Source organism: Podarcis cretensis (assembly GCF_951804945.1).
Source record: "Podarcis cretensis genome assembly, chromosome: 8".
In the NCBI taxonomy this organism is placed as follows: domain Eukaryota; kingdom Metazoa; phylum Chordata; class Lepidosauria; order Squamata; family Lacertidae; genus Podarcis; species Podarcis cretensis.
Window position 1 is genome coordinate 64,332,570 of NC_137177.1, and position 22,636 is coordinate 64,355,205.

At 47.6% G+C, this 22,636-nt stretch overlaps 1 protein-coding gene across 4 annotated transcripts in view; it reads right to left on the reverse strand.

Annotated features, from left to right (window-relative positions):
* The window catches only part of LOC307222561 (neural-cadherin-like), a 104,040-nt gene extending 95,260 nt beyond the window's left edge, over positions 1–8,780 (reverse strand). For all 4 annotated transcript variants that reach the window (XR_013841801.1, XM_079987940.1, XM_079987941.1 and 1 more), the window contains exon 1: positions 7,676–8,780. Coding sequence is in view for 3 of the 4 variants with exons in the window: in XM_079987940.1 (XP_079844066.1) it covers positions 7,676–8,714 (1,039 nt within the window). In the remaining variant the exon portion in view is untranslated. The remainder of the gene's footprint in view (positions 1–7,675) is intronic.
* Positions 8,781–22,636: the final 13,856 nt, after the last annotated feature.

Sequence of the window (22,636 nt, forward strand, 5' to 3'; positions counted from 1 at the left end):
CCCAGATTAAGCTCATAATCCTTTGCATTCATTAAAGTTAAAGACTTGATGTGATAAAATATTCAAATACCAGAGCTGGTTTTCCTCCACAACATAGACGGTGCTTAAAAGATACAAATATGTGCTTAAATAAAATATTGCAGGATTGGCGTTACCTATTCTAGAGAACATGCCAAACGTCACCCAGAGCAAATCCCTTGGAAAGAAAAGGGAAAGGGGATGGAGCGGGGGAACGGGAGGGGATTACGAGGCTAATGCGGAGGGATGGAGGCAGGTCAGAGGAGCCTGAGATGACAGAGGATTAGAGGAGAAAGGATCTTCCCATCATCCCAACCAGAGGTGGATGGAAATCAGGCTCTTTCTCAAAATGAAAATTTCAGGGCAAAGGCATCAATGCTCATTCCACAGCTAAAGCTCCTTCCATGGGCAAACTGATGAGTCGTGCCAATCAAATTCTGCCAGTAAGTAGCACAGATACAGGCACTTTTACAGCTCAGGACCGCAATACCTCAAGGGTCACCTCTCCCCATCTGAACCATCCTGGACCCTGCAGTCATCATCCAGTCCTGTGCCCTGTTCTCACGGTGGCCGACCAGATGCCCCTGAAGACCACAAGCAAGCAGGACCTGAGCACAACTTTCCAGCTGTTAGCATGCAGGGGTCATATGCAGCAGCAAAAAATAACTTTAGTAAAACCGCTTCGATTGGTGGAATCAGAACTACTACTACAGGTGCCACATAATACCTGTTCTGCATTTGCAAGAAATCAATCCTTTAGTGTGGCAGCACCTGCACTTTGGAACTCCCTGCCTACTGAGATCAAGCAATTGCCTTCGCTGTACGCTTTACAGCACCTGCTAAAAGCATTCTTGTTTAGATAAGCCTATCCAGACGCTTTAGAAAATCGAGGTAGTATTTTAACTTTTTATGGCTGTGGTTTTTTCTCAATTTTAGTGCTTTTATCTTTTTCTAAACCTCTTTGGGGTTTTGGGGGTTGTTATTTTTTAAACAATCAAATGGTGTATAAATCTTATGAAATAAATAAATAGTAAAACGAATCTTTGCTCAGAAGCACATCTTTAATTGAAGGGTATTCAGACTGAGCCTTGGTATATTAAAGGAGGCACATTCTTGATAAGAAAGAGCCCTATAGCCCTAGCTAGAATCACAAAAGTGCAGAGCTTGGAAGGAGTCCTAAGGATCATCTAGTCTAGCGGTTCTCAACCTGTGGGTCCCCAGATGTTGTTGGACTACAACTCCCATCATTCCTGAGATCTGGCCTTGCTAGCTAGGGGTGATGGGAGTTGTAGTTCAACAACATCTGGGGACCCACAGGTTGAGAAAGGCTGATCTAGTCCATGGGTAGGGAAACTAAGGCCTGGGGGCCGAATCTGGCCCAATAGCTTTCTAAATCTGACATGTGGACAGTCCGGGAATCAGCGTGTTTTTACATTATTTAAAATGAATCTCTGGGTTATTTGTGGGGCCTGCCTGGTGTTTTTACATGAATAGAATGTGTACTTTTATTTAAAATGCATCTCTGGGTTATTTGTGGGGCATAGGAATTCGTTCATAATTTTTTTTCAAAATATAGTCCGCCCCCCCCAAAAAAGTCTGAGGGACAGTGGACTGGCCCCCTGCTGAAAAAAGTTTGCTGACCCCTGATCTAGTCCAACTCCCTGCATTGCAGGGACCACAGCTAAAAATGTAGGTAACATTCCAATTGGAGAAACAAAGAAACCATCCTTGCCCCTTTGTCTTCAGATCAAAGCTGACCTCTCAACTCTAAGTCCCAAGAGAGAAAGTGAGGAGTAGGGAGTTGCAAAATTGATGCAACCTGAGATTTACCATTCTAAACATCAAAGACCATAGAGATAAAGGTTACAGGGAATAGTCTGGGAAGCTGGAGGTCCCCTGTACTATCTGTCTTGACCCATAGAAACACTTCTCAGCAAGCTGAGTTGCATCCCAACTGCCAGTGGGAAGCCTGAGCGCAACAGCACTCTGCAGTTTCTTTCCCCACATTGCCTGGCATTCAGAGGTAGACTGTCCCTGGCCATGGAGGTTCTGCTGCCATAAGAAGTAGCTTGCTGGATCAGGCCAAGGGCTTTGCTATTCCTCCACTCTTGTTTTCATGATGGACAGCCAGCTGCCCCAAAGGAGGGTCTGAGGGCTCAGCTGTAGCCCCACAGCTAAGCACAGTTTGGAACAGAGGTAATTTAATGCCCCCCGTTACCTTAAGCCAGCCTAAATCCCGCTGGCTCCCTATACTTAGGATTGCTCTGCCTGTGGGTTGTACATCCAACCCCCTGAAGCAATTCCATCTGGCTCCTGGCAGTCCTTCTAAATTCTAATCAAAATGCAGTTCTCCAGGCAATTACACTCACAATAAAAAGAAAATGGTTTTTGCAAAAGTTGTGTCCGTGTGTGTGTGTGTGAGAGAGAGAGAGAGAGAGAGAGAGACTTTTACATCACGCCGGGATTTGTTTGTAACATATACCTAATTTGCCCAGCCTCCTCTCCCCCCCCCAAAAAAACTTCTTTTTGATGTAGCAATTTATTTTGCTAGCAACAAAACAAGGGACTCATGGCCGCAGAGTAAACCAGTCAGTCTGAAAGCAGTTACTTCCAGGAACAAGCATATTTTCTCCCCCCCTCTCCCCCCCCCCGGGTAATCTGCCATTCATTCTCTGCTGCGGCTCCTGCAGATGACACGGAACTGGCAGAAAACATTAAAGAAAACTGATTTGCTCTGGAGAGAAGCAAGACTGTGGATTAGAGGCACTTCAAGAAGCTTAAACCGCACTTTGAGTCAGACTGTAGGGAAATAAAGATGGCAGCGATAGAAGCCACCACTGGAAGAGAGAGAGAGAGATCTCTTCCTGACAACATTAAAGTCCTCGTGCAGAATTCTTTTGGGCACAGAGAACTGGAGACAAGGCATCAAGATACACCGCTCCAAGTTCTATTAAATAAAAATTAGAGCACATTCCAGGAAGGCATAATCCCTGCTGAATAGATTGTCTCATGCTAAGAACAGTCCCCAACACTTTGAAGACACCCATCTTAAAAAGATGGCTACACAACCAAAGAGGACTCATTTCCCTTTGAAGTGTCTCTACAGCAACAAGATGGGGAGAGGAGAGATATATGTAAGTAATAGTCCCCCAACAAAAGAGACAAGTCGCATTTTTGGGAAAGGGCCAGCTCACTAGTGGGACAGTTGCTAGGAAAGCAGAAAGCTGCCTGAGTCAGACCACTGGTCCATCTAACTCAGTATTGCATGCACTGGCTGGCAGCAGCTCTCCAGGGTTCCAGGCCAGATGTCTCTCCCAGCTTTACCTGGAGATGCTAGGAACATATGAAGGGTCCTTATACTCAGTCAGGCTTCTGGTCCACCTGGCTCAAGGTAGCCTGCACTGGCTGGCAGCACCTCTCCATGATATCAGACAAGGTGCATCTCTCCCAGTCCTACCTGCAGATTCCATAAGGGGACTGAACCTGGAACCTTCTGCATGCAAAGCAGATGCTCTACCACTGAGCCACAACCCTTCCCTTGAGCCAATAAGGTGCAGCAGAATAAGAAGAGCTGGGAAAACAAAAACTGGAGGCCTTGTCAAAGCATGGAATCCAACACCAACGCAGCTCAAACACGGCAACAGCAAAGCTGACAGCATAGTCACAAAAGCCCTCCCTGCGATGCAGTCCAAATAATTTTAAAAAGGCATAGCACTAATGCTGCCACCTGAGACTGCACTTCTGGGGTCAAAATACGATCTCGTTCAGCTTGCAATGATCAGATGCATTAGGAAGTGAGCAGCATATTCCCCAACTGGATTTTTAATTTCCAGATATGGAATAAAGTAAAAAAATAGAATAAATGCGCAATAAAAATATGATTGCATGGCGTTGTAAATCTTGGCACATATGTAGAAAGAGAAGCCTAGGACAAAAAGGGGAAAAATCAGGGGTGGGAGTAGACTGCTTACTCTGAGGTTTTACTTTTATTATTTGTCCATCAGAAACACTTAAAATGTTAAGAACTTAGAAAAAAAAAATCTTAAGAGATCATTTCTCCTTTGGCACAAGTAAAGCGTGTGTGTGTGTGTGTGTATAGTTTTCCTTGCTCAAAATGTGAAGTATGAAGCATTGAGCCTACTTCTGAGTAAACAGGATTTCTCTGTACATTTCATAGACAAGCCAAATTGTACAACTGTATACCAATTGTACAACTGTATGTGTTATCTAAATTACAAACGATGCATTTTATGTTGTCGAAAGTGGGGTTAGGTTTGTTAAGGAAGTAGTGCATATATATTCCAACTTCCCACTATTTTCATTTTTGTCCTCTGGGAGAATAGGAGGAAACAAGAATTTTACCCCTTAAAATGTCAAAAAAAATCTGGAAGTATTACATTTCTATACACATGAACACAGCAATTCTAAATTCCATCAGCTGCTACTTCCACGTCGCTACATCTGATGGGGAGACTGGACAGCAGAGCCCATTCCATTGGGCCGATTGCCAAACTGCCTCTAGGGCTGCCTTCCAGAAGCTCATTCATTCCAAGTGCCTTCCCCAATCTACACAGACTGCACCTCCAACAGTGCTCTCTCTGCCAGGCGACAATGATGTTATTAGAGAACCATTGCATTTAAACCACTCGCCTGGTCATCACAGGGAACTAGGAATTCTGTGCAGGAAGCTGAGTCTGTAAGGAAGGAGGCTGCCCCTTGCTTCAGGTTCATGACAACTGTTTTCCTCCAGAACTGCGCTACCTGTCCATGCTTAGGGTGCAGTTCCACCCAGTGGCTCTGTCGTGAGGAAAAACAGGATGTGCTGAATGGGCACATCCATGATCTGGCACACAAACACAAACAATGCAGAAGAAACAGCTTTAAAGAAGCCACCACATTTCCTCAGGGCCATTGCATCAGGGTTGGAGAGCCATATTCACTTGCAAAGGGCTGTAAAGTGGTACCTCTAATTACGAACTTAATTTGTTCCGGAGGTCCGTTCTTAACCTGGAACTGTTCTTAACTAGAGGTGTGCTTTCGCTAATGTGGCCTCTTGCTGCCGCTGCGCTGCCAGCACACAATTTCCATTCTCATCCTGGGGCAAAGTTCTCAACTAAAGGTAACTCTTCCAGGTTAGCGGAGTTTGTAACCTGAAGCGTTTGTAACTCGAGGTACCACTGTATTCCAGTGGGCGTGGCTAGAGACAAAAGTAGGCAGAGCTAAGGACATAGACCTTGCATACAGGTAACATTTCAGCAGAAGCCAGAGAGCTTGCAAGAGGCATTATATCACAGTTTGAGAACAAATTCCAGGCAATATATGTACATGGAAAGGTTCTGTGATGGGATTTCCTTCCACCCACCCACATGACATTCATAACCAGAGCAGTATGTCACGTGTAAGCCAGTCCCAAAAAAAAATTCCCCACTGCATGCACTCTTGGCTGCAAAAGGGGTAAGTTTTTCATGGCACTCCAGATTTAATAGTCACACCCCATTTGGCAACCAGTGTGGCTTGGAGGGTTAGCGCTTTGGAGACTGGGGTTCAAATGTCGACTGAGCCACAAAGCTCACTGCATGCCCTTAAGCCAGTCACTATCTCCCAACCTAACCTACTTGACATGATTGTTGTAAGGATATAATTGGGATGGTGGGGGTGGGGAGAGAGCATAGAATCTGCCACTTGTCCCTTGGAAGAAAGGTGGGGTGTGAGAAAAATAAGTACATTTGCAGTGAAACTTGGGACATTGTGGTTCTGCAATAAGATGAAATTCTCTAGAACTAAAATCCCAGGATTATTATTTGGAGGGGGGAGGGCCTGGAGAGGAGGCAGAGCTAAAACAATTAAAATTACCCAAACTCATAGTACAGAACTGCTTTCCTTAGTGCAGGGGGGGTGGGTATCTTGTGGCCCTCCAGATGTTGTTGGATTCCAACTCCCACCAGCCCCAGCCAGTAGCAAGGAAAGAGGGGAGTTGTATTTCAGCAATACCTGAAGGGTCATAGGCTCCCCAGCTCCATCTTAGTAGCTCAGAACTTCGAGACTCTGCTTCCCTGCTGGAGGCTCAACCAAATCCTGCCATTTTCCAAACATTTTCTGAAAGAAAGAAATTTGGGGGCTGGCCCTACTGTTAGGCAGGACATCATATGCTGGGAAGGGGTGGGCAGTATTCCCCTAAACTAGCCTGCTGGCCACAGGTGTTCCCTAAGCAATTACTCTTCAACCAGCCTGCTGTTATTAGATGCTGTGAAGGTTGTGTTGCCAAGACCACCTCTACCTTAGGCAGCAAACTGTCTTGGGACAGTCCTGGTAAGTTTAATAACTACTTGTTGCTTTGGGCAGTTCCAGAGAAGAAGAAGAAGAAGAGTTTGGATTTTATATCCTGCTTTATCACTCCCCTTCAGGAGTCTCAAAGCGGCTAACATTCTCCTTTCCCTTACTCCCCCAGAAAAAACCCCTCTGTGAGGTGAGTGGGGCTGAGAGACTTCAGAGAAGTGTGACTAGCCCAAGGTCACCCAGCAGCTGCATGTGGAGGAGCGGAGACACAAACCTGGTTCACCAGATTACAAGACTACCGCTCTTAACCACTACACCACACTGGCACCAGAGAGGCATGGTGCTGGATTTTCTGTTGCGGAAGATGTGACAGGCTCCGTTGGCCTTTCAAAACAGGCCAGAAAATAGCTCAAAGAAACCCCACCGATTCTACTGGACTTAAGGAGGTCAGGTTACTGCCTTAGAGCAGACTGGCCTTTGGCTGACAGACAGAGAATTGCATTTACCCTGTGCAAAGGTGTTCCCACGATGGCTAGAGACCTATTAGGAATTAGGAACATCTTAAGGAGTGAAGCTGGTTTGAGAAACGGCAGCATCACACACTAGGATGAAATACAGGATACATCTGCATTTTGGATAATGTATGAACGTGGATGAAAAACCCAACTCTGGGAAAGCAGCGAATGCACAGACAGGGGGAGGTGTGAAGACAGTCTAAGTGTGCCGTATGCATAATCCTAAATGCAAATGGACAGAGCTTTCTGGCCCCACATCACTGAGCCAGTGTGGCATAAGCGAGACAGCATGCAGTAGTGGTTAAAGCCAGGGATGGGGAACCTGTGGGGGCCCTCCCGACGTTGCTCCCATCCTTCCCATTGACCCCACTGATGGGAGTTCTGGTTAAATACCACCTGAAGGGTCACAGGTGCCCCACCCCAGTCTGGAAGGCTCAGGGTTCAAACACTATCACCACCTCAGGCCAGCCGCTGTTTCTCAACCTGATCCCATCTGTTGGGAGGATGAAATGGGGAGAACCATGTAGGCCATCTTAAACAGTGACCACCACATTATCAGGCCACGATAGCAGAGGTAGGGAAGGGCTGCTTCTCTCTCAGCCCCCCACACCCTGCCACTCTACCCCTGCCCTGCCCTCAGCTTGGTGGTCGCTGAGATTTTGCACAGACTATGAACTGCCCTCCTTAGATCTGGAAGCCAAAGTGGGCTGAAGAGCTGGGCTCCAAGGCAGCGAGCACATGAAGGCGGGAAGCTGCACCCCCTGGGCTGACTGCTAGGAGGGGTGATTTTCCCGCTCTTTTTGCTCCGCTCCCGCGTCCCTTCGGAATTAGGCCTTTGCCCGCCCCGCCGTCGCGTCAGTGCCTACCTGTCCTGTCCTGGACGCGGCAGACGACCTCCCAGCGGGCGGCGGCCTCGCGGTCCAGGCCGCGGGCCAAGGTGAGCTCTCCGGTGTCGGCGTCCAGGCGGACGGGGGCCTCCCCGGCGGGGGGAGAGACGAGCTGGAAGCGGGGCGCGGCGAAGCGGGCGGCGGGGCGGAGAGTGGCCAGGAGGGTGCCGGGCCGGGCGTCCTCGGGCAGCGCCAAGGCCAGCGGGGGCTCCTGCGGGGGCAGGGCGCGTCGTCGTCGGAGCGGGGCGTCGTCGGGGGGCGGCAGCTGGACGGGCTCGGGCAGGACCTCGAGGTCGAGCGGGGCGCTGAGGAGCGCGGGCCGGCCGCGGTCGCGGGCGAAGAGGCGGAGCGGGAGCGGGGCGCGCAGGTGGAGCAGGGAGCGGACCAGGACGACGCGCCCGCTGCGCGGCACCACGAAGAAGTGGGCGCTGGGCGGGCGGGCGAAGTAGCGCAGCTCGGCGTTGGCGCCCGCGTCCGCGTCCTGGGCCCGCGCCTGCCACACGGGCGCCCGCAGCGCCAGCGTCTCGGCGACGCGGAGCCGCCGCACCGACGACGCGGGCCCGAGGCTGGCGAAGCGGGGCGCGTTGTCGTTGGCGTCCAGCACGGCGATGCTGAGCGCGGCCAGCTCGGCGGGGGCGGCGCGGCGGTGGCAGCGCAGGGCCAGGCGCAGGGCGTAGCGCGGGCGGGCCTCGCGGTCCAGGGGCCGCCGGGTGCGCAGCCACACCTGGCCCGAGCGCGCCTGCAGCGCCGCCTGGAAGTGCCCGTGCGCCTCGCCCAGCAGCTCCAGCTGCCAGCGCCGCCCGCGCACCTTGGCGCACCACGGCTCCGGCCGCGCCAGCCGCGTCAGGGGGATGCTCAGGCCGCCCACCCGCGTCCCCGCCGGCCAGTTCTCCGGCACGTGGCCGTGGAAGGACGGGCGGCGGCGCCTCGAAGACGACCCCGCGGCCTCCGCGATGCTGCCGGCCAGAGCCCAGCCCAGCAGGAGCAGCAGCAGCGGCAGCCGCGTCGGCGAGCCCATGGCGAGGGAGGAGGAGGAGGAGGAGAAGGCCCCGCCTGTCCGCCGCCTCGCCCCCCGACGAACGCACAGCCGCCTCCAGCGCCGGCGCTACTGCGACTGCCGCGGCATGCTCCTCGGCGGCGGGCAAGCGCGGGGGGGAGGCGGGGCCAGCGCGCACGGACGGAGAGCCGGTTGGCTGGCGAGAGGGAAGAGCCTCCCGGGCTGGCCAATCTGCGCTCGAGAGGGCAGCAGGCGCCCAGGCTCCCGCGCTGCTCTCCGCACAGCGTAGCTCGCTCGCTTCGGGACATCCTCGGCCGCTTGGGCGGGAGGGAGGTGGAGGGTGCTTTCCAGGCTCCGCCGGGGCGGAGAAGCCTGAAGGTCGCTTCACTGGCTCCGACGGCTGGGACCAGGAAGGCACGGGTGAGAGGCGCGCCGTCCTGAGCTGGCTGCGCAATCCCAGGGACTTTTCCACCAACGCAATTCTTTTCTTCCCCGGGAGCAGCGCTATCAGCTGCTCAGTGTTCAGCAAAAGTGGCGCAGTTCGCTCCTATCAGGCAGGAGAACACCAGCTTCGAAAAGGACACCTGCTGCGTTTGAGGGGCACCTTGGATACCTGCCCTGCTGGCTCCCCTCTTTACTGTCTCTCTTTTCGTGGGAAATCACTGTGATGTTAGCGCCAGAAGAAGCTGCCTTATGGCAAGCGAGGCCACTGGTCCATCTAGCTCGGCATTGTCTACACTGACTGCCAGTGGCTTCTTCAAGTGTTTCAGGCAAGGGGTATTCCCAGCCTTATCTGAGGATGCCACAAATATTATTTTATTACATTTACTGGTGACTCTAAGTGACTTACAGTATATAAAGAAACAGATACATTAAACAAAAACAAAGAAAACAATGCAAAATCTGGAAGTCAATTGGATTTAAAAAAAACTGGACTGAACCAGAGATCTTCTTCATGCCAAGCCGATACTCTGTCACTGAGCTACCAGCCTTCCCCATAGTTTTGCATTTTTGGAATGTGTCTTATAAACCACCCTGGGTTTGTTACTGAAGGGTGAGGTTGAAATACCTTGCACTGCAATACCTATAATAACAATGAAACCTAGCTCCTAGCTTTCATGTACTTCAGAGTATCAGCCCTGCCAGTCACTTTGACCACCAGTCTGTGGATTCATAAGAATGTCTTTTCAGAAGCAAATCCAATTGAGTTGAATGGAATTTACTCACTCGTAAGAGTATGCGCACGCACATACAATTAATTTATCCCTGTCACATAATGATACATTTGCACGTCTCTGTAAATCTGCCTTTTTCCAGCCTAGCCTTTTCCACAAGCACTTTCACCAGAGGTGAGCGAGGGCCAGGAGAGGAACAGTCTACACAAATTCTTTTCTCTCTTTTTAAGTCTGTGTTTTTCCTTTCCTATTCAGCATATTCTGATTCCCTCTCCATTCTGCCCCACCTTTCCTGCTTCAGAAAGCAAATAAATCCCATTGCTAGTTTCTAATAGGAGTAATCCTCAAGCATGTCCAATTCAGCCCCTTCTCACTGCCACCTGGAGGCTGCTCAAACCAATGAGCCACACACGCCCCCCCCCCGCCCCCCAAAACACCCTCCTTTCCCTCTCTCAGCTCTGCAGAGGGGCAAAGGCTGTCCAAGAATGGTCATAACTGGCATGTTAGGCATAGCTGGTCAGGGTCACTCCTAGCCACTAAGGTTACCTGAGCCTCAAGAGACAAACCACACACCTGTTTCTTCATGAGGCCCCCTTCCAAAGCAAGTCAACCTCCTCATCTGCTGCTCCTCTTCTTCCTCTTCATTGCTAAAACCATTTGCTTGCCAAGCCGATTGCCAGTGCGCAAACAGGCATCGTAACCTACGACTCACCACCACCACCACTGCCATTGTCTGAGGTACAGTGAGAGGCCGGTGAACAAGCAAGCAGGGTTAGGGAGCTCTTGCCAGTGGCACCCCTGTTTGGGTCTTGCACCCTCAGCAACTGCCCGACCTTTCTGAGCCTTGACACCAGCCATGGTGCAAGCTGCTTTAGAGACCATTTTGTCAAAAGATGAAGTGAATAAGCCACGTTCATTTCCCCCTTGTGTTTGAAATCCTAGCTAGCTCTTTTCCTCTGCTATGCTTCTTAACAGAAAGACAGTCAGAAGCGTTTTGCGTTGTAAGTTCTGCCTTTTGTTTTAATATCAGGACATCAGAGAAGTTCCAAGGAGCTTTTCGTAAACCTGTTTTGTCTACTTTAATTGAAGCAGTTTAATCCTGAAGACGAGCCCGTGGTTGGCCTGTGTTGTCTTGACTTGACGTCTTTGCTTATTTGCTGTACACATTAAACTCCCATTATACTCTTTTTTTTAATCTTTCCTTAGATTTAAGTCCCTGCCTTTGTTTGGATTTTGATTTCCAAACCTGGCTCATGCATCCGTTGTCTAAATCATAAGCGCGACTCTCTCGCATGGAGCTATTAATAAATCACAAACAGAATTTTATATAAAATATTACTGAAGTGTTCCTTTAATAATGTTCTTGGCTTCTTAACACAGAAGCAGCTTCATCTGATTCCCCGACTGCCTGGGAAGAAAGAAATGGTTACATAACATCAAAGCAGGTCTTTGAGAAGTGGGGACACACCAGACAAAAAAACCTCTGAGGGCTCTCAGCCCCTCCCTCCTTTTCAAAGTCACCTTTAAGTTGAGATGCTGAACTTTTGATAACAAGTTATTTTTGGAGAAGTTTTGCTCCTTTTCACTCTTGCTTGTGGCATCTGGAAATGTGTCCCGTCTGTCTGCTTCATGCATTCATGTTCTGTGTCTATATTAGGGGCAGGGAAACTCTGGCCAGTGGCAAATTTCAGCAGCGCCCTGTGCAACTCCAAAGTTCCACACCCCCTGCCTCTTGCTTTCTGTTCTACATCATACTTGCGGCACCCCTAAGGCTCTGCGCCCAGTGCAGCTGAACCGCTTGCACTCCCCTAAATCCGCCTCTGCTCTGGCCCCACAGACCTCCCTCTCTGCCCCTTGGAACTCTCCCCAGGCCACATCCCGTTTGGTTCTGCTCTACACCATAGGTGTTTTGCCTGACTGGGCTATGCCCTTAAACACAAATAAATGATTGTTGCTGGTCTGGGTGGAGGATGAAGATATGTGTAGAAACTGGCCTTTGGCATTTGTTGCTCCACCCACTATTTTTCCAGGACCAAACAACTACATTGTTTGTCTTCTGTTGCAGTGCCTGAACATGAGATAGAGGGAGTGGTGCCCTGAGTGTGAGTTGAAGCTGGATTCCTTGGCCAACTCCTCTCAGCTGGCCTCCACAGTTCTTGGAACACAGTTGCAGGAATTGGGGGGGCATATTCGCGACGTCACAGGCAATGGCTTATAGGTGCTTACCATGACCAGGTTTTTTACAACACATTGCTTAACCTTTCTTCCTCCTCCCAGAGCTCCCTCAGACAGATGAATGTATGTGTAGTTTCAGGGAAGCAAAGGTGTATTTAGGCTCCCTTCAGTGCATGTAAAAATGCTGCATTTGCCTCTGCCCTAAATTGTAGCTAGTGCAAATATTCTGGCGTAGCTGATTTGTGGATCTATCTGGCTGCAAGTATTACTCTAGCCCTAAACCATCCTAGCCCTTTTTCACTCTCCATTCTCCCTCCCACTGAGATTGCCAGATGCTTGCTATGACAAAGCCGCAAGGCCCTGTCATGAAAGATTAATTTAGGTCCCCAAATCGTTGAATCTTTGTTCTTCATGAGTGACTTAGCAATTGATAATATTAAGACAGCTGTTAATTAACCATTAATCACATTCTTTCCCTGACACAGCATTTGTTTTTTTGTTTTGTTTTTCCAGATCACATTTCATTTTTGCTTATATAATTAGGACGAAACACAAAGGGGGTAATTTCTACATGCACCTAAACAAAATTGCAGGTGTGCAATGAGGGCTTCCTTGTCAAGGGTAAATAAGGGATGTCCCTCACCTGTCCTGGCTGTTGTGCATCCTTGAATTCTGTCAGATGGCTCATGGCAAGCTGGCACGATATGATACAAGGCAATACTTGCTTCTCCTTTGATCAAGAGCAGCGCTTGCCTCCAGTTAGAACATGCAGTAAAGGGCATCTCTCTGTGATTTTGCAGCAGCAAGGATGAGTAGAAGTTGCAAATGGTGGTTTGGCAACGCATGTGCGCTGCGGCTCAGAGGCCATGTCGCTTAGCAAAGATGGAGCATGATCCAGTGGTCATCCTTTCCATTTTTAAACCTTGCTGCTTCTTTAATTGTGGATCCATTTGAATGGTGGAGCAACAACCCCCCAAAAATTACTTTTATGACCTTGAAATATTAGTTGCTTGTTGTGTTTGGTTTTTTTAAATTAAAAAAACCTTACACTTCATGGTTTTAGTTGGGAAATTCTGGGGGGATTTTTGCCATGGACTTGCCGTGGCTGCAGCACCATGGAGAGCTCCAAGTGACTGACTTGCTTTAGCAAAGGCTGAGGGGCCGTAGGAGAGTCTTTCTGCAGCTTACCTTTTCCAGGTTCTACCACCTTGGCCTAAAGCACAGGTGGGGGAGCTGTGACCCTCCAGGTGTTGGAGGACCCCAGTTGCCGACAGCTCCAGTCAGCATGACCAGTGGTCTATATTCACACAGAGCTGCAACTTGCCCGCTCTGCAGTTTCAGAACATAAGAGCCAGCTGGATCAGGCCCAAAGGGGCCTATCTAGTCCAGCATCCTGTTCTCACAGTGACTGAACAGATGCCTGTGGGAAACCCGTAAGCAGGATTCGAGCATAAGAGCACTTTCCCTTCCAGTAGTTTCCAGCAACTGGTCTTCAGAAGCACTGCCATCTCCAACTGTGGGAGGCAGAGCATAGCCATTCTGGCTTGGCAGCCGTCAATAACCCTCTCCTCCATGAATTTGTCTAATCCTCTTTTAAAGCCATCCAAGTAGTGGTCATCCCTGCCTCCTGTGGCAGTGAGTTCCATGGGTTTACAATGCTTCCATCATATCCTGAAGACGCACTTCTTTACTCTGACCCACCCCATCCTTCTGATTTCAGATTGTTTTATCAGATTTTCACACTGTGTATTTACACTTGTGTAAGTCGCTATGGAATCTGATGTGATAAATACAATACAATAAGATTCATCATTCTGGGCTAGAAGGAGGTTAGTAGCAAAGCTTAGCTCACCTCTGCAGTCAAGTGGGAGGAAGAACACGCCTGCTAAATCCAATGTTGATGGGATCTGGCTGGTTTACTAATGCAAGCTTGCTGAGCTCTCTCTGCATCTTTTAAAACTGTTGTCGAAAAGCAGAAAAGAGTTATAGAGGGAGAGGTGGGGGAAAAGAGAGAACCAAACTACATGTAAACTGGGTTAAGAGGAACCATGGGTGCAGCGGGGGGGGGGGGGAGGGACACAACACAAAATTCCTCCTTCAGAGTGCAGCAGCACTCCTGGATTTGCATCAAATGCTTTCGTTTCTCCAGAAGACCTGCTTTCAAAGAGATGACAAGAGAAGTCCATTAGAATCCCAGCTTAGGTATTTGAAGTCAGGAGCATTTGCACTCCAGCAGACTGATGTATTAGGGTCACGTTGTGACATTTCCACTAAACTGAGGGGGTGGAGAATCAAAACAACACCAGCATATTTTTTATATATATCAAAAAAGTAGAAATGGGAGTGGAGCAGGGGGGCGGGGATTTAGTACTGATGAAATTCAGGATGAAAGAAGATCTGTCCTAATGTTGTCCTAATGGCAGTCACAAAGCTAGGCCTCTTGAGCCCCACAGCACATTGCCCCAAAGAGGAACAACCCCACCAAAACAAGAGGGCAGAAGAGGATGATTTGCATGAAAGTGACTGAGGCTGATTTGTATGCACAGGTGCGAATCTGGAAAGGTTTACTAAGGGTTGCATCCAGCTAAGAGCAAACCCAATGAAATTAGTGGACCTAAGTCATGTTCATTAATAGGACTACTCTTGAGCAGGGCTGATATGACACTATACTTTTAACCAAAATGCAATACAGCTCACTAGGGTAACCAACTAGTAGCCATTGACAGCACTCTCCTCTTTCAAAGCCATCCAAGTTGGTGGCCATCACTGCCTCCAGTGGGAGGGAGTTCCACAGTTTAACTCTGCGCTGTGTGAAGAAGTGCTTTATTTTGTCTGTTTCGGATCTTCCGACATTCAGCTTTATTGGATGTCCATGAGTTCCAGCACTATAAGAAAAACCTCTTCTCTATCCACTTCCTCCATGCCACGCATAATTTTGTAAACTTCTATTATGTCGCCGCTTCTCACCTTTTCTCCAGACTAATCTTCTTGCAGCTGCTTAACAAATATATTTTATAGTCCCTTGCCCTAATCGAAAAGACAGGACACAAAAGAGAAAGGGGGGGATGTGAGGGAGGAAGAAAAACGAAGATTGCCATGCTCTAGTAATGCCAGCTGGAATGGGAAGAGCTCAAGGAGAAGGGAGAGAGAGAGAGAGAGAGAGAGAGAGAGAGAGAGAGAGAGAGAGAGAAAGAAAGAAAGAAAGAACTGAGCTGATAGAAAAGCCCTGCAGTCCGTTGCTACTGCCCAGTGGAACCAAATGGGAGAATGAACACTCCCCTTGAAATAATAAGCTTGGCAACATCTAGATTGTATGTATTCCAGTGCTTCATTTTTACCTGTGTGATTGACAAAAACACCTTTTATGTCAGACTGCCATGCTCCTGGATTTCCAGCACCCTTGCAAATTACACTTAGACGTGTTTCAAGTCTTCCTCTTGAAGTTGAGGCTTGTCGAAGCGACTATCCAGACTGGGTGGCAGAAGAAGCCATTAGAGGGTGTGCTAATTTGGGAAGGCACTTTTATATTTCCGATGGGAATTAGCATTTACGTCACCCCAAGTGACACAGTGCCTATCACTGCAAATATCTAAGTTTAGTGAATAATAGGGGACCACCCATAACCCAAAAGTATCAGCGCTGCACTACGCAGCCTGTATTTTATGTCAGGTTCACATTCTTATGTTTACTGTTCTAGCCAAATGCCATGACAAACAAGTATCAGGCAACAGTATTAATAAAAAAAATACAGAGCATAAAAATCCATAATATAAAAAAATGCATTGCAGAGTTCCTGAGCATTAAAACAGTTTCCTTTATGCATCTCCAACAGCTCCAATTCTAACATTATTTTGCCTTTAAAAATCCAATTTGCCAATATGCATGATGTAAGTTACCAGAGACACCAACAAACTCAAATTCAGCTTGATCACAGATTAAAACCTCCAAATCACCGCAGCAATTTATAGCAATTTTATCTAACTCCTTTTTCCTGATTTCTCTTTTCTTTTCTTTCTTTTTGCAGTTGATGCATAGAGGGCTACTCTGTGTGTTATAAATCCAGTGCTATTTTTCTAGAAAAAGAGGTACCGGAACATGTGTCAATGGTGCCCACCCGAGAGGTGCTGGAACTGAGTTCCAGTGAGCGCCAGCTGAAAAAAAAAAGCCATATTATTGTCACTCAAAATAAACCAGGCCATTTCTGCCAGGGTGTGCCTGCTTTCTTGCTTGCTTACATGAACGAAGGTTTCAGAAAGCAGTCTCTTGGGTCTCTATATAAGGGGCATGCTAACGGAGAATAAGTGATGTCTTCCACCTGAGGTTGACCACAACCTGTCTGAGTATGGGACCATGTTGTAGCAGCCGTATAATACTGCAATGGGCATCACTTGGAAACACAGCTCAATAAAGGTAGTTCTTAAGGAAACTGGTGAGCATTTTGTCAGATAACTAGCTCTAAAATGCTCTGCTTTCAAGAGTGGGTACCAAGGGGGAAATCTGGTGTTTCTAATGAGTTGTAGGTCCCTTGTAGATTCTACCCAGAAGAACCAATTCTTTACTTGACACTCAAAGTCAAAACAGAGCTCAGTTCTGGAAGTATTTTAAGTCTGGAATCAAAGCAGCTCCAGAGCAATGAAAACACCTGCTGATATTTTAATGGGGCTTAACATCTCTTATTTGGAAGTTAGGAACCCAAGTATTGTCAAATAGGTGACATAACGCTTGAGCCAATTTACAGGTCTTTATTGTCTTTTGAAGTACACATTTCCCCAGGCTTGAAGCCAGTTGGGAGGGATGCTAATTTTGGGGGTGGGGGCGCTATGACTGCATTCCAGGGAGGGGTCATATCTCAGTGCTGGAGGATTTACTTTGACTGCAAAAGGCACTGCAATCACATCTCCGATATCTACAGGTAAAAATGATTGGTAGTAGCAGGTGATCTGGACTCCCAGCTAGGGCTGGATTCAGGTTTGGCATTGGGGGGGTGTCCCCTGGCAGGTGCACTTCTGGGTACTTAAAAGACTTGAGACATAAACTCATCACACAAATCTGCGCAATATTTGCAAATATATCTGTATGCTTACCCTAATTACAAACATAATTGTGTGTGTGGACAGACAACTCAAAGAACAACAAATATTACAAAAACGTGTCTTCAGGATATGGCAGAAACAGTTAAGCTATGGAACCAACCAACCTAAGATTACCAACCTAGATGGCTTTAAAAGAGTAGACAAATTCACGAAGGAAAATGAGGATAGTGGCAGCTACTAGCCATGATGGCTATGCATTCATGGCCTGAGGCAGCAATGCTTCTGAAAAATAGTTGCTGGAAACCACCAGGATGAGAGTGCTCAAATCCTGCTTGTGCAGAACAACAGACCCCTGCTTGTGGGCTTCCTTCTGCAGGGGCATCTACTCAGCCATTATGAGAACAGGATGCTGGACTAGATGGGCCATTGGCCTGATCCAGTAGGCTCTCCTTATGTTCTCGTTTGTAAAATACAAGTGAGATTGTATTATTGCACACCACCTGAATCTCTTGAGTGGTGCAAGATTCCAGGTGTTCCAGGCACTTACCCAGGGTCTGTGTTTCCTATTGGATACGAGGGACAACAGATTTATATGGTTTATTTACACATATATACAACCTGAGCCTACGATGGAGGGGTTCACAGCATCAGCACCCCCAAAACATCTTGTTACTGGATCCAAGATTTTAGGCATGTCTAGAACCCACAAATCCATAACAGTATGTTCAGCTCATCCTTCCAGAACTGTTGCAGCAAGGATAACTAAAATTACTGAGGCAAAGTGCTTTGAATAGGAAAAAAAAATGAGAGGAGGAAAAATGCTGTATAAATGCTGAACACTATGATGATTAACTTGAATCCTTGATGGTCGACAGCTCCCATATATGTGCTGGCGACGCTCGGTACATATGTCTCGCTGACCCACATGTGTTTCCAAGATATTAAACACAAGCTGCTCTTGATGAGCACTCCTACGGTGACAGAGAAGGAGCTAAACTATGGGATAAAGCAGCTTGGCTTTCATTCAAAGATGAAGCGGCTGCTCTAAATCTGTAATTCTGTCTGGGTGTTTGCAAGCAAGAGCAATTCAGCAGCACACACTTATCTGGGAAGCAGCAGAAAGCATTGGTTGTGTGCATCCCTTTCTCTGTTTCTGTCCATAGCCCTATATATCCTGCATCCTGTCTGCCATGGATGCTTGGGGAAATGATCAGGAGTCATGCCAGAGCCACTTAAGAGCACGCACTGCATGGTGTCTGTAATAGCATGGGGAGGCGCTGATCCCCAGCCTCTGAACGCATGATTAAGTCCGGCCTGGCCACCTCTTTGCTCCCCCCTTTTCCAGATTTCCAAGCATCTGTTGAGAGGTGGTAATGCTGGGCTTAGTGGCAAGGTTGGAGGCCACAGATGACCAGCATTTCGTACAGTTGCAGGAGGCATATGGTGAGCTTGTAATTGGTTGCTGCAGGGATCCCAGTTGTCTGAATCTAGCTTGTCAAGGCATATCTCTGTTGTTGTTGTTGTTGCTGCTGCTGTTGTTAATCATCATCATCATCATCATCACTGTGGTTAATATTAGTTTTCTATCCTGCCCTTCCTCTCAGAGCAGCCCAGAGCTAAAAACACAAAACAATATAACTAAAGGGAAAGCAACAGGTTATGCAAAACTTTCAAAAACAGTTAAAAACACCTGAAATCATTCAGAACATCTAAAGCACGTAAAACAGTCGTATATTCTTACAGCTGATAATTTCTAGATGATGGGGAGCAGCATCTTTCAGTCACTCAATGCAGGGGTATAACATTTTTAAATTCCTCCTGAAGGTGAGTAAAGAGGGGGCCACAGACACTTCATTGGGGAGGTTGCTCCTCAAAAGGGGAGCCACCACCGAGAAGTCCCAGTTGTGGGTCAGCACCCAGAGTCAATCTGCTAGTTGTAGGGCCTGAGATGGTTGATACTGGGGAAGGCACTCTTTTAAGTTCTTGGGTCCGCAAGTGATAACACCTTGAATTGAACCTGGTGGATCACTGGCTAGCAGTGCAGAGCTTTCAGGACTGGTAGCACGTGGGAGCTTGAGAGAAGATACTCAGACAAGTGTGCTGCATTCAAGCACAGTGGGTTAACTGTGCACTGTCCCCTCAAACACAGCTGAGCCTCCCCTCTCCCAGTCCCCAGATATGTGCATATTGGATCGCTTCCAGGTTGAAGGGTTCATAGAGGAAGCCTTGTCTGAGAACTCCCAAAATCCTGTTGCTGGGTTTATCTTTTAAAGCTATTGCTAGGCTCACCTCTGCCCCAGTCAACATAGCCAGTGGTCATGTGCAGTTCATAAGGCAGAAACAGTGACAAGCTTTAAAGTCCCATCTACTTAAGCAGGCATTCCCGGCTCATGAAATCCATCACATTCTGCTTTATTATTTATTGATATTTAACTGTATGTTTTATTGATGACTCCTCTGTTTATACTGATGTATTTTGTTGTTGTTGTTTGGTTTTAAATGTTGTATGTACACTTTTCTTTTTCAAATTATCTTACTGTGCTTTATGTAAACTGGTTAGGGATTTTGCATATGAAATGGTATATGAATATGATGATACTGATACTGAATGAGGAAGCCTGTCAAGGTGTCGGCCAAGATAGTTATATGGAGCCTCCATTTCCAGGACCACTATACCTCTGAATGTCAAAAACTGGGAGCATCATAGGGTAAGTCTGAAAGCTGCTCTGTGCTGAGTTCATCAAGTTACGTATTGTCTGTATACAGAATGGATGCAGCTCTCTAGGCTTCAGAGTTCAGGCAGGAAGTAGCCTTTTTTCTGAGCCCTTCAGCAATGGCTGAAGGGCTGCTGAGTCTGTGTCCTGCTTGTTTGATGCTTCCTGGAAGCATCTGCCAGCCATGGCTGGGAAAGAGACTGCTGGAGAAGATGGACTGTCGGTCTGATCCAGCAGGGGCTCTTCTCCTGTGACATCTGTCTCCCAAAATCCGTCTCGCAGTTCTTCATTGGTGTTGACCTTCTTGTGACATTAAAAGTGATGTCCTTCAGAGGCTCCCAGCTAATAGGCTCACTCAAGTCAAACTTGTTTAGACGCAGTCTTTTAAATAAAGAAATAAAGTCTGTAAGAAAGAAGAAGAAGAAACCAAATGCCAAGGAAGACACGCTGAGCCACAATTCTGCAACGAAACACTCAGATTACTGCGGCATTTTCAAGGAGAATCAAAGCATATGGTGGCATAATGGAGCATGAATTTACAGCAGCAAAGATGTACGCTACAGATTAAAGCTTCATCTGGGAGGACAGAACTGCTGTGCAGCAGAAAACTCCCGGCTCTTTGCTCCAGCCAGTACCAGACAGCAAAATGATGATTTTGGTAGAGCAAGGGCTCCCTCTGCTGGGAATAAGATTGTGCTCTTGTTTATCCACCCATCCCCAATCCTTTAAGAACACAAAAAGAGCCCTGAAGTTAGATCAGGCCAAAAAGGGCCCATCCAGTCCAGCATCCAGTTCTCACAGTGGCCAACCAGATGCCTGTGGGAAACATGAAAGCAGGATCCAAGAACAAGAGCACTTGCCCCTCCTGTGGCTTCCAGCAACTAATATTCAGAAGCATTTACTGCCACCCTCATGGCTAATGACTACTGACCAGTAACCATCTCTTAACCTAACCTGACCATCTAATGCAACATCCAGGTCTGCAAGCAGGACCTGAGCACAACAGCCACTCTCCCCTCCAGGGGTTTCCACCAACTGGTGTTCAGATGCATGCTGACTCTGACAATAGAGGTTGTTGTTTAGTCGTGTCCGACTCTTCGTGACCCCATGGACCAGAGTACGCCAGGCACTCCTGTCTTCCACTGCCTCCCACAGCTTGGTCAAACTCATGCTGGTTGTTTCAAGAACACTGTCCAACCATCTCGTCCTCTGTCGTCCCCTTCTCCTTGTGCCCTCAATCTTCCCCAACATCAGGGTCTTTTCCAGGGAGTCTTCTCTTCTCATGAGGTGGCCAAAGTATTGGAGCCTCAGCTTCACAATCTGTCCTTCCAGTGAGCACTCAGGGCTGATTTCCTTCAGAATGGAGAGGTTTGATCTTCTTGCAGTCCATGGGACTCTCAAGAGTCTCCCCCAGCACCATAACTCAAAAGCATCAATTCTTTGGCAATCAGCCTTCTTTATGGTCCAGCTCTTACTTCTATACATCACTACTGGGAAAACCATAGCTTTAACTATACGGACCTTTGTCGGCAAGGTGATGTCTCTGCTTTTTAAGATGCTGCCTAGGTTTGTCATTGCTTTTCTCCCAAGAAGCAGGCGTCTTTTAGAACATAGCCATTGTGGATCATAGCCATAGAAAGCCTAATCCAGTGTTTCCCAAATGTGGGTCTTCCTCTGTCTTTGGACTACAGTTCCCATCATCCCTGACCACTAGTCCTGCTAGATAGGGATGATGGGAGTTGTAGTCCAAAAAAAAAACAGCCAGCAATCCAAGTATGGGGAAAAACCTGCATGAAGCTGCATTTGGCTGAAGGGAGCTCAACTAGTCCAGCATCCTTTCCTCATAGTGGCCAATCAGACACCCACTATGGAAAGCCCATAAGCAGGACCAGAGCGCAAGAGCACTCTTCCCCTCTTTCTGGATCCCCAAGAACTGACATTCAGAGGCAAAAGACAAAAGGCCTCCAACAAGAAATGGGCTTGTCCTATCAGTCTTAAGGGCTTAACTACACATGGGGTGTGTGCGCTTGCACAGCTCCAAAAAAAGAGGAAGTTCATCGTTAAAAAGGAGAGCTAATAATAGGTCACAAATTTGTATAAAACTTACATGTTTATACATTTTCTCTACGTCCCCCCACTGTTGCAACTCGAGCTCTCGGGATTTCCCTCCTTCCTTCACTGGAGGTTTTTAAGCAAGAGGTTGTATGCCCATCTGCCAGGGATTATTGAGCGGGTGGTTCTTGCAGGGGGTTAGACTAAATGACCCTTAGGGGTCCCATCTAACTCTTCGATTCTATTATTTTACGACATGTATATGTCAGTTTGCATTTCTTTGTACAGAAAGTATTGATCTGATGTGTAGGGGTCTTTCCTATTCTAATTAATTCAAGAGGGTTCTGGAAGTTTCTCTGTGTAAAATAAACAAGCAGAGGGTTCATGATGTTTGGGTTATACCTTCAAAGAAGCTGAGTACAGCTGGCTTAAACTGGTTCTCTTATCTCTTTTTGTCAAGGTCACGCTGACTATAATAATAGGCCAGGAGTAGCCTCGGTTTCACTTTTCTCTTTCTTTCTTTCCTTCTGGTGTGGTGTTCTATACATAGTATGCTTAGTTGTTAAGGTTTAGACTTATAATAAGTTACTGTAAGTTAAAGTCAAGTCTGCTGCACCTGGATTTCTTATGGACAGTGCCAATCCTGAATGTACTGTATTGGATTTATGACCATTCTTCTCCTTCTTTGGGGATCACTCGCAAGCCTTCAGTAGCAGTAAAGCTCTGCTGGATTAAATATTAATTGCCTATGGTCTGTTTTTGGGGGGATCCTGCAACGTGTTTAAGTTTTTACT